The 18,348-nt window shown below is 41.7% G+C and overlaps 1 protein-coding gene and 1 pseudogene across 4 annotated transcripts; one reads left to right on the forward strand and one right to left on the reverse strand.

The window, feature by feature from the left end:
* Window positions 1–4,452: 4,452 nt before the first annotated feature.
* LOC139381903 (mitochondrial coenzyme A transporter SLC25A42-like) lies at window positions 4,453–9,539 on the reverse strand (annotated as a pseudogene).
* A 563-nt stretch (window positions 9,540–10,102) lies between these two features.
* On the forward strand, window positions 10,103–17,625 carry LOC139381689 (MAU2 chromatid cohesion factor homolog). Of its 4 annotated transcripts, none has more exons than XM_071125511.1 (19): window positions 10,103–10,727; window positions 11,016–11,033; window positions 11,462–11,533; window positions 11,650–11,745; window positions 12,107–12,201; window positions 12,354–12,381; window positions 12,825–12,980; window positions 13,166–13,312; window positions 14,098–14,188; window positions 14,274–14,377; window positions 14,569–14,646; window positions 14,786–14,860; window positions 14,976–15,059; window positions 15,142–15,191; window positions 15,344–15,421; window positions 15,525–15,636; window positions 16,020–16,110; window positions 16,228–16,355; window positions 16,545–17,625. In XM_071125511.1, exons 1-19 carry the CDS (start codon window positions 10,407–10,409, stop codon window positions 16,617–16,619), a joined length of 1,899 nt encoding a protein of 632 aa, XP_070981612.1. In that variant the 5' UTR covers window positions 10,103–10,406; the 3' UTR covers window positions 16,620–17,625. The 4 variants fall into 4 exon arrangements, with proteins under 4 accessions (XP_070981612.1, XP_070981694.1, XP_070981780.1 ...); XM_071125593.1 differs by having other exon boundaries at window positions 10,160–10,727; window positions 11,462–11,527; XM_071125679.1 differs by having other exon boundaries at window positions 10,197–10,727; window positions 14,786–14,851.
* The last annotated feature ends 723 nt before the right edge of the window (window positions 17,626–18,348 follow it).

Consider the following 18,348-nt stretch of genomic DNA (forward strand, 5'->3'; position numbering starts at 1 on the left):
GTGACAATAGTAATCTCCCTCCCTGCAAAAATGTGTTGAATTGACACCTTTTACAACCGTCCAACTGTTGTATTTTAACCCATGGGATGTCGACATAGTATCTACAGTCTATTGGGGTTTGGCAGATAAAATGAAACACAGCCTCATTTATAATACTAGAATATGGGAGAGGCCCAGGGCCCTGGCCTGAAAGAAAGAGGGAGATTATCCCATTCTGACCAGTCTTTTTATTTCCAAGTTTAGTTTTTTTCATTAGGAAAAGGTAGGCATTGCTCCTCATGTGAATACGTGCTTACAGAATAGTAATAGCCCTCCTGGGAAAATGTCCAGTGTTTATGACATCATCAGTAACAGACTGGCATCCATACCAACCTTTGTACTAGTCTTTATCAAAACTGCCATTTATATTAAAAAACAACAGACAATGGACTCATTATAGATCAAAATGAATTGCCTCACACAGTAACCTTGTTCATATGTATTTGTATTAAGATCTGTAATGTTCACAATCACAGTGTTACTGTACAGAGCCATAGAGGCAAGGTGTGCCAATGTCAGCTTCAGAGTAAATTGCACTGATAACAATTTGTGGTTATATGCAAGAATATCTGTCTATATCGTGGCCAGGCCAGTACATTATTCTTTACTTTATGTTTTTAGTCAATACATTGAATACATTTAAGATTTTGAGAATATATATTTTTTAATCTGATATTTTAAAGTTGTACTGGATATGTTTCATTTCCATGCGCTTAAATCAGTGTACTATCTATATATGAGTCCGCTCTGTGTGTAGGGGTCACCTTCCTAACCCTATGGACTTGTTGGCCCAGACAACTAATGAAAAGAACAAGCTCAGCCCAGAGGGTGCAAGGAGGTGCAAGTGGGGTGCAGGGGAGGGACAAGAGGGCTGAGGAGTGCGGAGTGGGGGATAGGGGTGTGTTCAAGAGTCTGAGAACTTGGAGGCGCAGTTTGTCATACTAACCATGGTGGAGCTATTGAATGTCGACCTTTGGAGCAGAAGGTTCACAGGACCCCGGCTTTTCTCATGCAAAGTCTGCCTGACGCACCGACCATCCCCCTCTGAAAATACATGGCTGTTTAAAATGGTCCCTATTTTAATACAGTAGGCAGTGCAGATTTCCACTCATCGCTGAGGAGTAAACCTCTGTCTATACTCTGTCAACAGAGACACAAGGACACATGGGGAAACAATGGTGCAGCAACATTTTATAGTAGAGTAGAGGCTGGAGGGGAGAGAGCCTGGGAGGGTAGTGGGAGGAGGGAAGGGAGGTCAGATGCAAAGCTACTCCATCAACAGCATATTTACGATTTGGAATGAATGCACTCGAACTTATTCCACTTCCTTTGCGCCACCGCCACCCAGTCAAAGCATGCGTTCAACTTTCATGGCCTAGCGATGCACCCCGGTATATTTTCTTACTGGTTACTCTTTTTCCCTCCTTTTTGCAGAGGCAGTGGCGTACAGTTACCCTCATCTTTTGCAGTAAATAAGCTAAATGTTATTAAATCAATGTTTGATTGTGACTTGATAAAATAATTGTTTTCTTTCAACTTTTATTTAGGAGTTACACAACTATGCAAGTAGATATGCGACATCTGGGGCCTTCAAGTTGAAATGTGTATAGGAGTTCTATTGAATCCTGTTTGTGTGTGTGTTGTGTTGTGTTGTGTTGTGTTGTGTTGTGTGTGTGTGTTTTCATGCATGCGTGCATCAGAGAGAGGGAAATAAAAAATGAAAGAGTGATTGGGGGTATATAACTAGATGTATGTGTGGTTTAGTTGTAGACTAGTGAGGGAGTTTCCATTTGTGAGTGTGGCCCCTCCCATGCACTTGGAGCAGTGGTATGGAGCCCAGCGTAGCCTGAACACGCCCTCTAATGGAAGTATTGAGCCCAGCAGCTCCGTAATGCAGTGACCTCAGTGCTTTTACAACACTGCCAGATGATAAGTGGCAATATGCTGTATCTTATAAAATGAACAAGACTGAGGTAGGGAGAGTGGGCTGGGGCTGTGGGGGAGGCAACATTCTATAACACTTGAGAATATTGCCTCTGTGAATGAAGGGATTGATTGAGCTTACATTCCTGACTGAGGCTTTATTGTCTTGTGCGTTATGATGATTTTATATTTTTTCTCGCTGTCCTTTTTTCTGTTTTAGAGGGTTTTAACTGGATATGTTTACAAGGCTATTTATGTCCCTATAATATCTTTCTAGGCATTTTAATGCGGTGGAATTTATGAAAGCTGCTGTCGGAACAGGCGCTTGTGAACCTGACAGTGGCTGGCTATCAAAGTGACTGCAGCAGGATCTTTCCCAGAATGCCTTTGCAGTGCCACAGGGTTGTCTGACTGCACTGATGGGCAGCCATATTCTCCCCCTCTATTGAGCCAGTACGCTCTTGTCTGGGTATAAGCTCAAAGTGAACTGTTTCACATTGCTCCATTTAAACATCTAAACCTGGTAATGTGGCATGTGTCAAAATCCGATTGTTTTTGAGGGATCGCGGTGCACCCAATGAACCTACACCTGGAAAGGCACCCACAGCCGTTGTATTATTACGTGGGAAACAATATTAACCAGACATGTATCCTCCATCTTAACACATTCAAATCAAATGCATTTCCAAGCAGCGTACCTCCCAGTATAACCTCCTCACTTCTCCCACACAGCCATGGGATACAAGGGGAAAGAGGACCAGGGTGCAGATGTTTAAACTGCCATTGTTTGCTGCCTGCGTTCCAGGGCTGGATAGTTAATTATTCATGCAAGATTTGAATACATGAAAATACATTCCTCTCCTCTCTGGCATGGTTCCAGGTACCTATGGCAACCACGCCTCCAACATGAATATCTGTCCCCGTCCCACTCTCACAATCCCAGGCCCCCTCAGCCCATTTTATTGCACAGTTCTATTGTTTAGATTGTGGCGCTCCCAGGTTGGCTGCTCACTGTTGGGTGGCAGGGTATCCCAGAATTCACAGTCAAGGTCACAGGCAGAAGGAGGGAGGGAGGCAGAGAAACAGGGAGGCAGAGAGACAGGGATGGAGAGTGATAGGGAGGCAGAAAGACAGAGAGGCAGGGAGGCAGAGAGACAGGGAGGCAGAGAGACAGGCAGGACGAGGCAGAGAGACAGGGAGGGAGGAAGGCAGAAAGACAGGGAGGCAGAGAGACAAGGTCAGAGAGAGGGAGGATGAGACTGAGGCAGAAAGGCTGAGAAGCAGAGACACAGGGTCCTCTCTCCAGCCAAGTGGTCGGTCAATTGGTCTGTCAGGTGGCAGCAGACACCCAGGATCACATCCACTGGTGTGTATCATTAACTGGCCACAGAAGGGGGGTTAGGTGGCTCCACATTGAGCACAATATCGCCTCACCATACTTTGAGGAGCATGAGCAATAGATAGAGTGAACTGGCTGGCCAAAGCACACTGAAGCAAATGCATTTGTCAAATAAAAGATTGCAAGATATGACACTGTGAAGGTATTATTTAGCTGTTAAAAAAGTAATAGTAACATTTGGGTAAGAGCACCTGGAACTTCCTGGTAATTTAAGGGACTACTAACATTGTTGTTTTACATTATTATTTTTTTTTTATCTCCTAAAATGAGTTGAGATATCTTCAATGGTTATCTGTGCTTGTGCGGGTATGCCCTTAAGTGAAGTGCCAATTCAGTTCTGCCCTGAAATTGTGGCACCTCACAGGTTGACTCATAATTGTTAAGCTTGGTAAAAAGCTTTGGGGAATAAAAACATTTATATCAAAGAAAGAACTCAAGGTTGAAAATTCTATAAAATGGTGCATGACTTGACTAAACAGCAGATATTCTGTGGCACTAGAAAGAGTGGCGTGGGTTTGCACTCAACTACATTGACATAGTAATATGTAGGAAATCCAACCAGTATATTGAAAATAAAACATTTATGAAATAAAATAGAAAGTGTTCGTGTGAGAGGATTTGTTCTGCACATTAGTGGGTGTATAAATGTGTAAAAAGGTATAGTTTCAACAATGATCCTACTCAAACCCCACAGCGACCAATGTGAAGGTCAAGGTAAGGCAGGGTGTAATCAGAAGCTGAACTATGTCCCATCAGGGGCTAACCTGAGGTTCACCAGGGGATACTGACAACTAGTGATGCTTATTTACATCAACCCACTGTCTCTCTGTGGCTGCATCGTCTCAGAGGTATAGCCGTAAAGGATAGGATCAAATATATCAATATATATATATATCAAAATATATCAAATAAAATGACAGATTTTGAAACCAAATACTATAAATGATCTAGAATTTTGCCCATTTTATTTTAGGCTTAGAGGTTATGACTTGACTTTTCAGCATACTTAACTAGAATATTTCACTCTAGAATAGGCCAGCTTTCAGTTTGCTGATCACTTGGCTCCACCTTATGGACAAATAGAGATACTGTTACGAAAAAAATATATTTTATTTCAAGTACAGTTCTGTTTTTCCTGTGTTTATATCATATTGTACAACAGCTGATGAAACTAACACTATAGAAGTGTGAAAATGTGATCAGTGATATTTTCTGAATGTTTACCAACCAGCCATAATCTACACAGGAATTTATAACCAGCAGGTTTGCATGGGCGGGAATTTTGGCTTTCCATGCTCAAATCAACATGCAGAAAATTAGTTAATAGACCAATAGTAACAACGAGAGTTCCAAACCTCTCTGCCAATAACAGTTAGTTTTCAATTTTCCCCTCCCCACTCAGACCACTAACAGACAGTCCTAGCAAACTTCTTCTTGAGAAATAGTTTTTTGCTAAAAAGCAATATTTGCCCATTATAATAGAAATATATTACATTAAGGTACTCAATTGTTACCCAAATGATTTGATATGGATATAAAAACAGCTGTGTTGGGCCTTTAAAATGTGCCCGTGCCAACATAATACCCCAATCTCAAACAAGGATCAGGCCTCGAAACAAAAAATCTTTCACATTGTCATACCTCTCATATTGCAAACATCTGCACACATCTACCCAGTTTGAGGACACTTATTTTGGCCCTAGTGCAGACACTCCATCCATCAACAGCAGGAGTGGGGGTCTGGCTGTGCGTGCTTAATACGGATGTGCGTTTAAATAAACTGACAGCTTCTGCCTCCTCCTGTCTGTCCAGTACCACCCTCTCCTTAGAATTCCTATTTGACATGTAGAGTGCATAGGCCTACTGAGAGGATCCATATTGTGAGTAGACAGATCTGGTATATTATTGCCATTCTAGTCCCCAGGGGCACAACTTTGGTTTTAGAAGTGCGGGAGACATATTTTTTGTACTTAAAAAAAAATCCAGTCAGAAAAACACTCCAAACAGCCTACCCGACCGCTCGGAGGCGTCCGCATGGTCCTAAAGCACACCGTTGCCTTATTTTGTATCGGCATGTCCCTCTGTTCCCAGTGAATGTTGCGCCCGTGCTAGTCCCTGTGAGCGAATGACTGGTCCCAACAGTGAGCTTCTTCTCTGGCTCCCCCTGCTGGCTCAGTGTGTGAAATATCCCAGCTGGTGCATCTTGTGCAGTAGGTTGTGCATAAGGTCAAAGGTGGTGAAGCTGACCTCCACAGCGATTGGCCCTTTGATCCAGTTCATACTGAGGACCTTGTAGAGTCCACGTACCCCCCCTTCCTGCACCACGATCGTCTTCATGGTGCCCAGGACGCTGCCGTACTGTTGGCCGGTCACCCCGGCCGTCTGCATGCGTCGGCGAACCATGTCCAGCGGGGAAGAGGCCGACTGGCCGATCAGGCCGGGGCACGCACCGAACACCAAATGCTCGTAGGAATATGGCTGGGACCGCCTAGTTCTCTCTGGAGAGAGGGATGGGAGGAGAGAGAAAGAGAGGGATCAATTTAAGTGAATCTCAGCCCTTCATTAAAAAGTTGATTATCCAATAAAGATAATTATAATTTTTTTAAAGTCTGTACCTGCATGCAGTTTCTTGAGGGTCTCGTATGTGAAGAAGGTGATTCCTGAGTACGGGATCACTACCAAGATGGTCGGGCAGAAGCCTCTGTACAGGGTCTTTATGCCCTCCTCCTGCGTGATGCGCACAAAAACGTGCATGATGTTGCTGTACCTGCAACCGAAACAAGAACGATAAGAGAAGGATATTAACCTATAAGAATATTGATTAGGATAGTAATATGACCTATACTAACTTAAAGTACATGCCTGTTGAACACTGAACAAGTGTGCAAAGGGGAGCCACATGCAGGTATGTTTTTACATTTAAAGATAGAAAATGACGAGCGTTATCGGAGTGCCCTACATTTGCCTGGGTGTCACCGCCATCCTGGCCCGCACCATGTCCAGGGGATAGGTGAGCATGACCACCGTGGTGCCAGCCAATGATCCTGCCTGGAAACGTGGAAAAGGAGGCAGGGCTCTGAAAAAGACCAGATGGATTCCATCATGTTACAGAACATCTATGTTTTCTACAATGAATGCGTATCATTGTATTATTAGGAATTGTCACAGTAGAGAAAATGGTTTGTTCTGTTCAAGAACGATCACTGAAGAGTTGCTTTGGAGGCTGATGGAGACCACCAGAGGTCAAATGGTGCTACATTAAACAGTGTGTGTATTTGCGATTCTTTACACCGATGGGTACTCTACTCACTTTCCCTGGAAGCCGTAGTATCTCCCCAGTATTCCCTTGTACTGGTCATGGGAGCAGAACTGGATGGCAGCGTAGGGGATGACTCGCACCATGGTGGCAGAGTTGCCCCTCCACATGCTGAGGAAGCCATCTTTCATGTACGTACAATATATGAGTCTGAAGGCTTTATGGGTGCACACACAGCAACACAATAATGCTACTGAACCTGTAGACTTCCAGTCATTGCGCTAACGCTGGTTAGCGTTCGCCCACGAAACTACCGCTAACTTCCTTCATACTGGATACAGAGACATAAAAATGGTATCCACTAATTCATCTGATCCTGGGTAAGTAGAACAAGGGCTTAAGCGTAGTATCCCTTTAACACTAACTCAACACACTTTGGGGCAAATCCTAACTTTTTCCCTTAGTCATGCATTGAAGTCAATGGGAGACTAGGTGAATTGTTTTATTTAGGTAGAAATTAGGATTCACCCGTATGGCAGCATGCATACTAAACATCAAGTAAATCTTTATTTAGTGTAATGCAAGTTATATAGGAGACGTGTAATAGACTCACCTTAGCAGAGAATTTTTGTGAGGACACTAAAGCAGGAGGAAGAAAATAAGTATCAATAATAATAAGCATAATAACTGGTAAAGATACTAACAATGAAATATGTATTAAGGCATAATAACTGGTAAAGATACTAACAATGAAATATGTATTAAGGCATAATAACTGGTAAAGATACTAACAATGAAATAAGTATTTCCGAAGGGAACCCCTACTTTGTATTCCTAATGCATGTTCTTCCAGAGAAATGGACTTACCTAGGAAGATGATCTTGGTTCTGTGCAGGGGGGCTATGACTGTTTTTGCCACAGCACCTGTGAACACTCCACATAGCAGGGTGTCCAACACTGGCAATCTCTGCACACAGAAAGAAACACTGAGTACTCAACTTCATACAGGACACTAAAGACAAACACACTTTGAAATGATATCAGTCAAAAACATACTCCATAAGTCACACCCTTGCAGTAATGGAGACTCTAACATGGCATTATCACTGGCTGCAGATATAGGCTAAAAGTATCAGATGGAAACACATGTAGGCTTAAGGTTTCTTATGTGCCTGGACTGCCAGAGTGTAATCTGAACTGTCTTTCTGCAGATTCCTAACGCACTTTACAGTAGACTTTAGTAAACCTCGCCACCATTTACACATTTCTTCATGTTCAAGTTTTATTGTCACATGCAGAAGTACAGTGAAATGCTTAACTTGTGACCTCAACCCAACAGTGCAGTAATCAATATTTAAAATGGTATAACTAATAAAATAAATAAAATATATATTTATTTTATTTAACTAGGCAAGTCAGTTAAGAACAAATTTGTATTTACAATGATGGCCTACCCCAGTCAAACCCTAACCCAGACGACGCTGGACCAATTGTGCGCCACCCTATGGGACTCCCAATCACAGCCGGTTGTGATACAGCCTGGAATCAAACCAAGGTCTGTAGTGACGCCTCTAGCACTGAGATGCAGTGCCTTAGACCGCTGCGCCACAATATGTTCTTATAGTCATAATACAGAGTAGTAATGCACCATGATGTCATTGTATCTTGTAGGCTAACCTCATGCACAGCACTCCCATTATAACCCAGAAAGAGAATGGCAAATATACACGTGCAAACAGCTTTAACTAAAGGTGGAGATAAACCCTCAGCTGGACCTAGATGCTTCAAGAAAAGCAGCTACATCTGAGTATGTGTTGTGTTTATGTATGTATGTGTGTGTCAGTCGTCTGTATCAGCGTTGACAGTGACCCCTGAGCTTAGAGACAGTCAAGGGTCAGGGTGTGTTTGGAGGCTGTAAAAGCTAGTTGGAAACAATCAATTCTCTGATACGGTGTGTTTGGGATGCAGGTGGAGACACATATTTTGAGGGCACACTGGGAATTTGCAAGGAGCCCAGCAGCAATGCATAGGCTGGCAAGTTTTGACTTGACCAACTTCTGTAGTGCTCTTTGTTGCTCTCTTGGGCAATTGAAGAACTTGCAAAACAGTGGTGATGACTAATGTTGCCAGTGCCATTATGTACTACTTAGCAATAAATAAAGATCTAGTCTAGTCCACTTTAGCCACATTACCCATGTGCCAGGATCTCCCATGCTAACCCAAGGTTACTTACTGGCAGTTGTGGTAAACATGTTTGGCAGCCTTCAGCTGTATGGTCCTGACCTGCATGATCCTGCTATAAACAGTTATGTGGTATGCAGACCTGCCTGGCTGGAATTAGTTTATTTAACCTTTATTTAACTAGGCAAGTCAGTTAAGATCTAATTCTTATTTACAATGACGGCCTACCAAAAGGCAAAAGGCCTCATGCAGGGATGGGGGCTGGGATTAAAAACATAAATTAAATAAAAATATAGGACAAAACACACATCACGGCAAGAGAGACAACACAACACTACATAAAGAGAGACCTAAGTATGGCAGCAACACATGACAACACAGCATGGTATCAACACAACATGACAACAACATGGTAGCAACACAACATGGCAGCAGCACAACATGGCAGCAGCGCAACATGGTAGATGCACAAAACAGGGTACAAACATTATTGGGCACAGACAACAGCACAAAGGGCAAGAAGGTAGAGACAACAATACATCACGCAAAGCAGCCACAACTGTCAAATGCAACTCTGCTTCAGGGAAAACCCTTGAGGTAGGGGCTGGGAGCTGAGGGGGACTCACTTTAGCATGGCTGGAGGGAGGGTGAGACAGCAGCCTGGGGCAGTGCTCTCTGGTGGTCCTGCACTGTATGGGCCATGTGTGCCCTTGACCACAACAACCAGTAGGCCTATCTATGGCAATCAGTCAGCCAACACGAGACAATCCACTGCAGGAGACATAAAAATAGTGAAAACAACAAACACTCCCTCTTCATAGATGAGCTCTGTGTCACCATTATTAAATATGCTGTTAAATACAGTTATTGGAAATGTATCAACTTCTATACTTGCAAAGCATTAGATGTAGCCAAATATAAATATAGAATATCATACATTTTACTTGTAAAACAGTACATCGAAATTACCCATTATAATCCATTTATAGCTTCACATTGAATAAATGTACATTTTATATAGCTGAGTTTATTCAACTCTACGATATATACATCTGGATGGAAGATATCCATATTACAGGGATCTAAACTGGAGCTACCTATTTAAGATATGTATTACAAATAAGTAATGTTGGGATTCAGAGTGACATAAGTACTCATTCTTATCATAATCAATCAATGCAAGGAAAATGTAAACATTGCTGCACACCAGGCTGAAATTAATGCGCATAACAATTTCCTCACCTTTAATCTGGTTTACTGTGTGTGTGTTTGATGAAGATCTGGCAAATCTTCCAAATGATTTCACATTCAATGGTTAACTCTACTGTTGTCTTCCGTCCACATTTCCTTGTTTGTTTGCTGTTGTTGGGTCAATCTCTGTGGTTTTGCAACACCGCCGTCTATTCGTCAGTCTTTCAAACCGTTGACGAGGTTTTGACTAGATTGACGATTCTCCCAAACTGAGAAAGGCGGTGGTTTAATTCTAGGTGTTGTCTGCCAAAAGAATATTGGAGTTCTTCTCGCTCACGAGATTATTATAGCACGTACTTGTTTTGGACTACAAATATAGATTATTACGGTACGTACTTGTTTTGGACTACAAGTACCATGGATGTTTTAAAAAACAAAGATATCGCTTGTAGTCGAAAACACGCGAGGGTGACACGGTGCTCAATGGTTGTTGTTATTGGAAAAATGGCGTCCAACGTAGAGGCCCCGGAATCTTGGTACCTCGCCCTTCTCGGCTTTGCAGAACATTTCCGCACCTCAAGTCCACCCAAAATTCGTCTGTGTGTACATTGTCTTCAAGCTGTTTTCCAGTTTAAACCTCCGCAAAGGGTTGAGGCAAGAACTCATCTTCAACTAGGCTCGGTCCTCTATCATCATACGAAGAACAGCGAGCTCGCGCGGAGCCACTTGGAGAAAGCGGTGAGGAGGGAGAGTTTGAGAAAGCTCGAGGATGGAGTCAGAGATGCGCTCATCGGCGTCTCCTATAGTCAAATGGGAAAAAGTTGTATTGCTAGCTTTTGATAATTTCATTCATATGTAATTGCATTCAGAATAGTATTTGTTAGTTAGCTCGCGTGATATTGCTTCTACTGTAACGTTAGCTAGCTTCACTGTGTTTTTACAAGTTGCTAACAGTTGATTACTTTGACTAAGTTACGCATCCATAATGTGTATTTTTGGCTCTAACATCTCTCTCTTTTTTTTTAGTGGTTCATCTCACAACAAGTATCCTTTTCAGTGATATGGTTTCAACCCCAACACTAGCTGGAGACCAACACAGAGCTTAGTCAGTTGGTAGAGTTAGGCGCTTGCACTGCCAGGGTTGTGGGTTCGATATGCGTACGTAAAATGTATGCATGCATGACTGTAAGTTGCATTGGATAAAAGCGTCTGCTAAATGGCGTATAGTATATTACCAACTAGCATTACAATGTGCAATTCTTCAGAACATTTCTCAGATATGTGTTTGCTGCTCCAAGCACATCTCAGTAGTCAAATTACATGTCAAGATTGTGCGTTTTGCTAGGTATTATTACAGCAATGTTGGAGTTAGAAACACAAGCATTTCACTGCACCAGTGATAACATTTACAAATCTGTGTACCCGACCAATATACTTTGATTTGATGAGGTTTCCTTCATGGAATATCTTAGATCCCACAGTTTGAAGATGTTAAATTTGAGGCTGCAAGTCTTTTATCAGAACTCTACTGTCAGCAGGTACCGGTAAATAAAGCTAAAATACATTTGAAATCTTTTGCTGTCTGGAGATCCATTTGAAAATCATGTTTATATGCAAGTGTAAGGTTGAGTCGTTATGACACTGTATGTTCTGTTTTCAGAATCTGGTGGATTCTGCAAAGCCTTTACTGCGAAAGGCAATTCAGATCTCACAGCAGACTCCCTATTGGCACTGCCGCCTGCTGTTTCAACTGGCGGTACGTTGTGTCGTTCTTTATTGTAAATACTGACTGAACTGAATAGTTGTATATTTTTTTAAGCCTTATTTTACCAGGTAAATTGACTGAGAACACATTCTCATTTACAGCCATGACCTGAGGAATACTTATAGGGGAAAGGAGGGGGGATGAATGAGCCAGATTGGGAATTTAGCCAGGGCACCAGGGTTAACACCCCTACTCTTACGGTAGTGCCATGGGATCTTTAGTGACCACAGAGAGTCAGGTCGCCCGTTTAATGTCCCATCTGAAAGACGGCACCTTTCTGTTGGATGTTTGATTGTAGACTAATACATTGCAATGCATTAAATTTCTCTTCTTTTTTTTTTTACCCTATCAGCAACTGCACACTCTAGAGAAGGACCTTGTGTCTGCATGTGACCTCCTGGGTGTCGGTGCTGAGTACGCCAGAGTGGTGGGCTCGGAATATACCAGGTACTGTAACCTTGATGCTATGAACCATTTACTTTTTATGTCCACATTGATTCATCATTGAAACAAGAGCGATGTTATTAAACATGCCCTCCAATAGACTTATTTTACATTTTCCTATAACGATAGACTGAATAGGTGATGTATGCTTTCAGAGCGTTGTTTCTCCTGAGTAAAGGAATGGTAAGTCTCAAATTCTTTGTTATAAAAATGCATGATTTTTAATGGCTGTCTTTTGCGTTTAATAAGGGTAAACTGATATCTTGAGTATGTTATGCACTTAAAGGGATACTTCAGGATTTTGGCAATGAGGCCCATTATCTATTACCCCAGAGTCAGATGAACTTGTGGATACAATTTTTATGTCTCTGCATCCAGAATGGAGGAAGTTAGAGGTAGTTTCCCAATATACCATAGACTTCCTTCCCGTCTTTGCGCTAGCACTAGTTGGCAATTTCCTTCAAACTGCACACAGAAGCATAACAATGGTATCCACGAGTTCATCTGGCTCTGGGGAGGGTCTCATTGCCAAAATCCCAAAGTATCCCTTTTAAAGGATGTAAATAAAAAATACTTTTGCACTGGATAGTCTTTACCATAAGGTATCTTTTTGTCCTGTGTATCAGCTCCTACTGATGGAGAGGAAGCTGGGGGAGGTGCACCCTCTGCTCACCCTGTGTGGGACCATCGTGGAGAACTGGCAGGGAAACCCCATCCAGAAAGAGTCTCTCAGGGTCTTCTTTCTGGTGCTGCAGGTCACGCACTACCTGGACGCTGGACAGGTAAGGACTCCTCTTGGCCAAGACCAGGGTGCACAACGCTTGTCAAGGACAGTGAATTAAGGACACCTATGACAAGAGGGGCGCACCCCTGTTAAAAAATAAATACTTTCCCTCTAGTTTGTATCGTAATTGTTAAGTAGTTGCATTGATAGTGACCCACCCCTTCCTTACGTTGTGTGCTGCAGGTGAAGAGTGTGAAGCCCTGTCTGAAGCAGCTGCAGCAGTGCATCCAGACTATCTCTACACTCCACGACGATGAGATCCTGCCCAGTAACCCGGCTGACCTCTTCCACTGGCTGCCCAAAGAGCACATGTGTGTTCTCGTCTACCTGGTGAGCCCAATCTCTTCCTCATTCACCTGATGCCTGAGGACTGATTCTGCCCTAGATACTTGTGCAGATCTGAAAGGATTGGATGGCTATATTGTGGTAATATCAACATGTTACATGGTAATAACTAGGGCAGGAATGATCCCAGTATCCCATTGGTAAACAAAACACAATGCGGATTTAAAGTCTTTACTAATCTTGTAAACAAACATCATCATGTTTTCATCCAGAGAAAAATGTATTTATTTTCCAAGCTATTGCACACAATATTCTACATACAGCAGATTCTTAAAGGTCTGCTTCGTGTTTTCATTTTTGCCATGGATAAACTATTGCAATACTGGTATTGTCACAGCCTTAGTAATAACCAGGGTTGGGTAGGTTACTTACTAAATGTAATCCGTTAGTTACTCATTACCTGTCCAAAATTGTAGTCCGTAACGTAACTTTTGGATTACCCAAACTCTAATGTAATCTGATAACTTGCCCCTTAAGAGGCATTAGAAGAAGACAAAAAGGATCCATCAAACGCATTTGGTGTGTCATCATTGTGGTCAGACTCGCTCAGGTGGAACAAACCTTTTTTCAATGCTGAATTGGCATTGAGAAAACAGAAAGTAATCCATGAGGTAATCATCTATTTTTTTACAAAAGTATCTGTAATCTGATTACAATATTTTTGCTGGTAATGGATTACAAATGATTATAAAAATCTGATTACATAGCTGATTACATATAATCAGCTATTCCCCAACCCTGGTAATAACCCTGTTCTCTATATGTTCCAGGTGACTGTCATGCACTCCATGCAAGCAGGGTATTTGGAGAAGGCACAGAAATACACAGACAAAGCACTCATGCAGCTTGAGAAACTAAAAAGTATGTGATTTGAAGCACACTTATCTCACCTCTGTTTGACACTCACTGTTGTCTAAAAGGTATTCTTGACTCCCCTCTATTTCAGTGCTGGACAGCAGTCCCATCCTCTCCACTTTCCAGGTCATTCTGCTGGAGCACATCATCATGTGCCGGCTAGTCACTGGTCACAAGGCCACCGCATTACAAGAGGTAGTATAGAACCAACTGTTGACCCACTTTTATTTCTGTTCAACTTTACTCATTTACTCTGAAATGCAACACTGTGTGAAGTTATAGTGGAATGTTAAAAGTTGAATCAAAGTAGCTACAGAACTATACGACCGGCATTTTCATGCCCATGTCATTTATGAGGATGATTACTTTTTCTCCCCGTATCCCAGATCTCCCAGGTCTGCCAACTGTGCCAACAGTCCCCCAGGTTATTCACCAATCACGCTGCCCAGCTTCACACTCTACTAGTGAGTATTTTAAACCTTCACCCAGAAGACATACCCTCAATTCACTGCCTTGAATAACAGTTACCACCCCACTTCTGTAACTGGGACTACTGTATCTCTAAAACACTTAACTTTGTGTATATGCTGTTCCATTTCTCAGGGCCTGTATTGCATATCTGTCAACTGTATGGACAATGCAGAGGCACAGTTCACCGCCGCTTTGCGGGTAAGTGATGTAAGTCGTAACGCTAAGCTTATTATACGGGTTTATGTCTGCATGTGTTTAATATGTTTTACATTGTCACATTTGTGATAGTGATGGTGAGTAAATCTGTGTGTTTTCTTTCCAGCTAACCACACACCAGGAGCTGTGGGCGTTCATTGTAACAAACCTGGCCAGCGTCTACATCAGGGAAGGAAACAGACACCAGGAGGTTGGTAGACACACACACACTATTCATTTCTACTCTAAATAAATTATTGTCTACTGTATTAACTGTGTTCTTTCTTTTAAAGCTCTACAGTCTCCTTGAGAGGATAAACCCCGATCACAACTTTCCTGTGAGGTGTGTAAGCGTGTATTGCATAACAGAGATTTTAATGGTTACTTAATCTTGCTCATCAGAGCCAAATACATTATTTTTTAAGGTTACGTGTGCAGCCTGTTGGTGAGAAGGTGTATTGACTTCGAGTTGACTGATGTGTGTTTGTGTTGCAGCTCTCACTGTCTCCGCGCTGCAGCGTTCTACATCCGAGGACTCTTGTCCTTTTTTCAAGGACGTTACAACGAGGCCAAGTAAGTCTCCCCCAACTATTTTACTGAGAAGTGTCCCATAAGTTCCTCAAACTTTCAGTGGGAATTGGGAAATAATCATTTTGTGATGATATTCTTATTGCAGACGGTTCCTTAGAGAAACTTTGAAGATGTCCAACGCGGAGGACCTGAATAGACTGACAGCTTGCTCACTTGTTCTGCTAGGCCATATATTCTATGTACTGGGAAACCACAGGGTAAGATCACTCCACAATGGTCACAAATGGATCTTTTGCCAGAAACGTCTACCCTGCCACTGTTGGTTTATTTATTGGTATATTTTCGGATCCCCATGAGCCTTTGCTGAAGCAGCAGCTATTCTTCCCGGGGTACACAAGTAACAAGATACTGATAGACAAGGAAACAAGGTCACACAAATTTAAAATACAACGATATACTAAAAATAAAAACATAATAGTACAAACAATAGAACAACAAAAAATGTGTGCCTGTGTCCCATATACAAATTTGAACCTTTTTTTGTCCATGCCGTACTGTTTATACATTTTATTCAACGTGTTTGCGGCAAAATATTTAGCTTCGGTAGGTTGCATAACAATATGTTGTTGTTTTCCTCCAGGAGAGCAACAACATGGTGGTTCCAGCGATGCAGCTGGCCAGCAAGATCCCTGACATGTCTGTCCAGCTGTGGTCCTCGGCCCTTTTAAAAGGTACGCCCACAGCTGCACATTTTCTTTCTTTGGTTTGAGCTTCATTGCTCCCCACTAGGCTTAGTAAGTATTTGAGTAGGTTTCCTTGACCACATTGTTTTTGTCTTGTCCCTGTAGATCTGAATAAGGCCCTGGGAAACACCATAGATGCCCATGAAGCAGCTCAGATGCACCAGAACTTCTCACAGCAGCTTCTCCAAGACCACATCGCTGCCTGCAGCCTCCCCGAACACAACCTCATCAGCGTACGTATCCATGTTCACTTTTTATCTTTCATTATTACTGCCATCAAAGTTGTGGTTTGTAGATCGATTATATAGCTTGTTTCGCTGTGTTTTTCTGTCTGTCCTTTTGTATTCTCTATCCGTCTGTATGACTGTCTGTCTGGCTCAGATGGGTAATTAACAAATCTGTCTCTCTCTTCTCTGTGACAGTGGACGGACGGCCCACCACCTGGGCAGTTTCAAGCCCAGAACGGCCCAACATCCAGCCTGGCCAGCCTGCTATGAGCACCAGGCTCGTAACACAAGGGCTGCCTTCCTTCTGGCCTCAAAGATGTCTAGAATGGAACCATAGTTTCTTTCTGTCTTAGGAAAATTTGAGGGGGAGTGTGAACATTGTAGCAGTTAAATGAATAAGTTATTCATGTTTTTTTTTTCAGCTTTTCTTTGTATGAATGCAATTTCTCCTCATGCATGGAAGTTCCTGATATTGATTTACTCTACACGTGTTGCTAACCATCTGCTGAAGATTTTCACAGCTTCATTGTTTTGTACCATCCCATCCTCATGAATTAGTGTAGGTACAATTGGCATCACTTCTCATGTATTGAACCAGTAACATGTTTTGTTTCATGCTAAGTTTGGACATGGATCTGAATGTTAAATGGGTAGTGTTGTTGAGCTCAAGGGTTTGAATTTCTTGCTGAAAGACTGCAAGCGAGAATAGCAAAATAATTGAATGTACAAGTGCAGTTACTTAATGGAACAGCAGGTGTCCCTGTTGAGTTTTTCTTTGAAAAACCTGCTTTGAGAGATTTTGTCATATTTGGCCTGTCATAGATTAGCAAGATGCATCACAAACTCATCTGTTTTCTGTACATATGAACTATAGTTAATTTAAGTTCCATAGATCATGAAGTTGGACATTTTATGAACATACAAGGAACCTCAGATGAAAAAAATCTATGCTACCTTTTGTAATATTAGAATTTGTCTTTATAGTTCTAGTTAAGGGTTTTCTTGACAATACATTATATCGATATGCCACATACGAAACCTTTATTGTACAGTGACATTTTATAATGTAAATTTAGTCAAGTGTGTAATGAATTTTAAACTCTCCGATGTAGTACTCCAACTAAATGCTTTTTAAAGTATTTATGTCGATCTTAATGAGCAGACACATCAGAAGCTTGAGTACTTGCCATATTCTATTCAATGCCTATACTTTTATTGCTTGTTTTAATAATTCTTACGAGAAAAGTCAGAATAAACATGGTATTTGCAACCATAATTTTGCATTGTTTGAAAATGATTGTCAGCGGGGTGATCTTAGCTATCTGACAAATGTACTGAAAATACAACATGCATACAAGTAGCATATAATGATTTCATACCATGATAACTATTTATGAAAGATATTTATGTCCACATGATCTATAGATGAGAATGCAATTCACTGAGTTAATTTAATTCTAAATGATTGAGCCCCAACTCCCTGCATAATGCCGCGCTGTGTGTGAAACTGGGCAAACGGGAGCAATGAAAAGAATAATCAGAAAAGGGAATGTGCCTGGCAGATGCTTCATTCAATAATAGGTTTTCACTTTGCACCATTCCATGTATTCTCTAATTATTTTTGTAATCATACATAGAACAAACATTTTTGCAACCACTTCAACAAAGGCTACGTTTACACAGGCAGCCCAATTCTAATATTTGTTCCACTAATTGGTTGTTTGACCAATCACATCAGAGCTTTTCACATCGACACTTTTTCAGAGCTGATCTGACTGGTCAAAAAACAGTCAGTGAGAAAAAGATCAGAAGTGGGCTGCCTGTGTAAACGCAGGCAGAGTAAACGAAAATCCGGGACACTCAAATTAGTATAATATGTTATGTTTGGAATGGTATTTTTTAATTTGTGTATGTCCATCATCAATTTGTATAATATGTTACGAATTTTCAATATGAATTATATGTTAAGAATTCGCTGGTAAGAATCATTCTCAGTGTG

Source organism: Oncorhynchus clarkii, chromosome 1 (assembly GCF_045791955.1).
Source record: "Oncorhynchus clarkii lewisi isolate Uvic-CL-2024 chromosome 1, UVic_Ocla_1.0, whole genome shotgun sequence".
In the NCBI taxonomy this organism is placed as follows: Eukaryota; Metazoa; Chordata; class Actinopteri; order Salmoniformes; family Salmonidae; genus Oncorhynchus; species Oncorhynchus clarkii.

What these genes read in the sequence shown, in the direction of transcription:
- LOC139381689 (XM_071125511.1), top strand. Translation starts at nt 10,407, where the DNA reads ATGGATGTTTTAAAAAACAAAGATATCGCTTGTAGTCGAAAACACGCG. An exon ending in GCAGCTTGAGAAACTAAAAA is followed by an intron (nt 14,189 to 14,273) that starts GTATGTGATTTG and finishes CCTCTATTTCAG; the next exon opens with TGCTGGACAGCAGTCCCATC. An exon ending in GGACGTTACAACGAGGCCAA is followed by an intron (nt 15,422 to 15,524) that starts GTAAGTCTCCCC and finishes TTCTTATTGCAG; the next exon opens with ACGGTTCCTTAGAGAAACTT.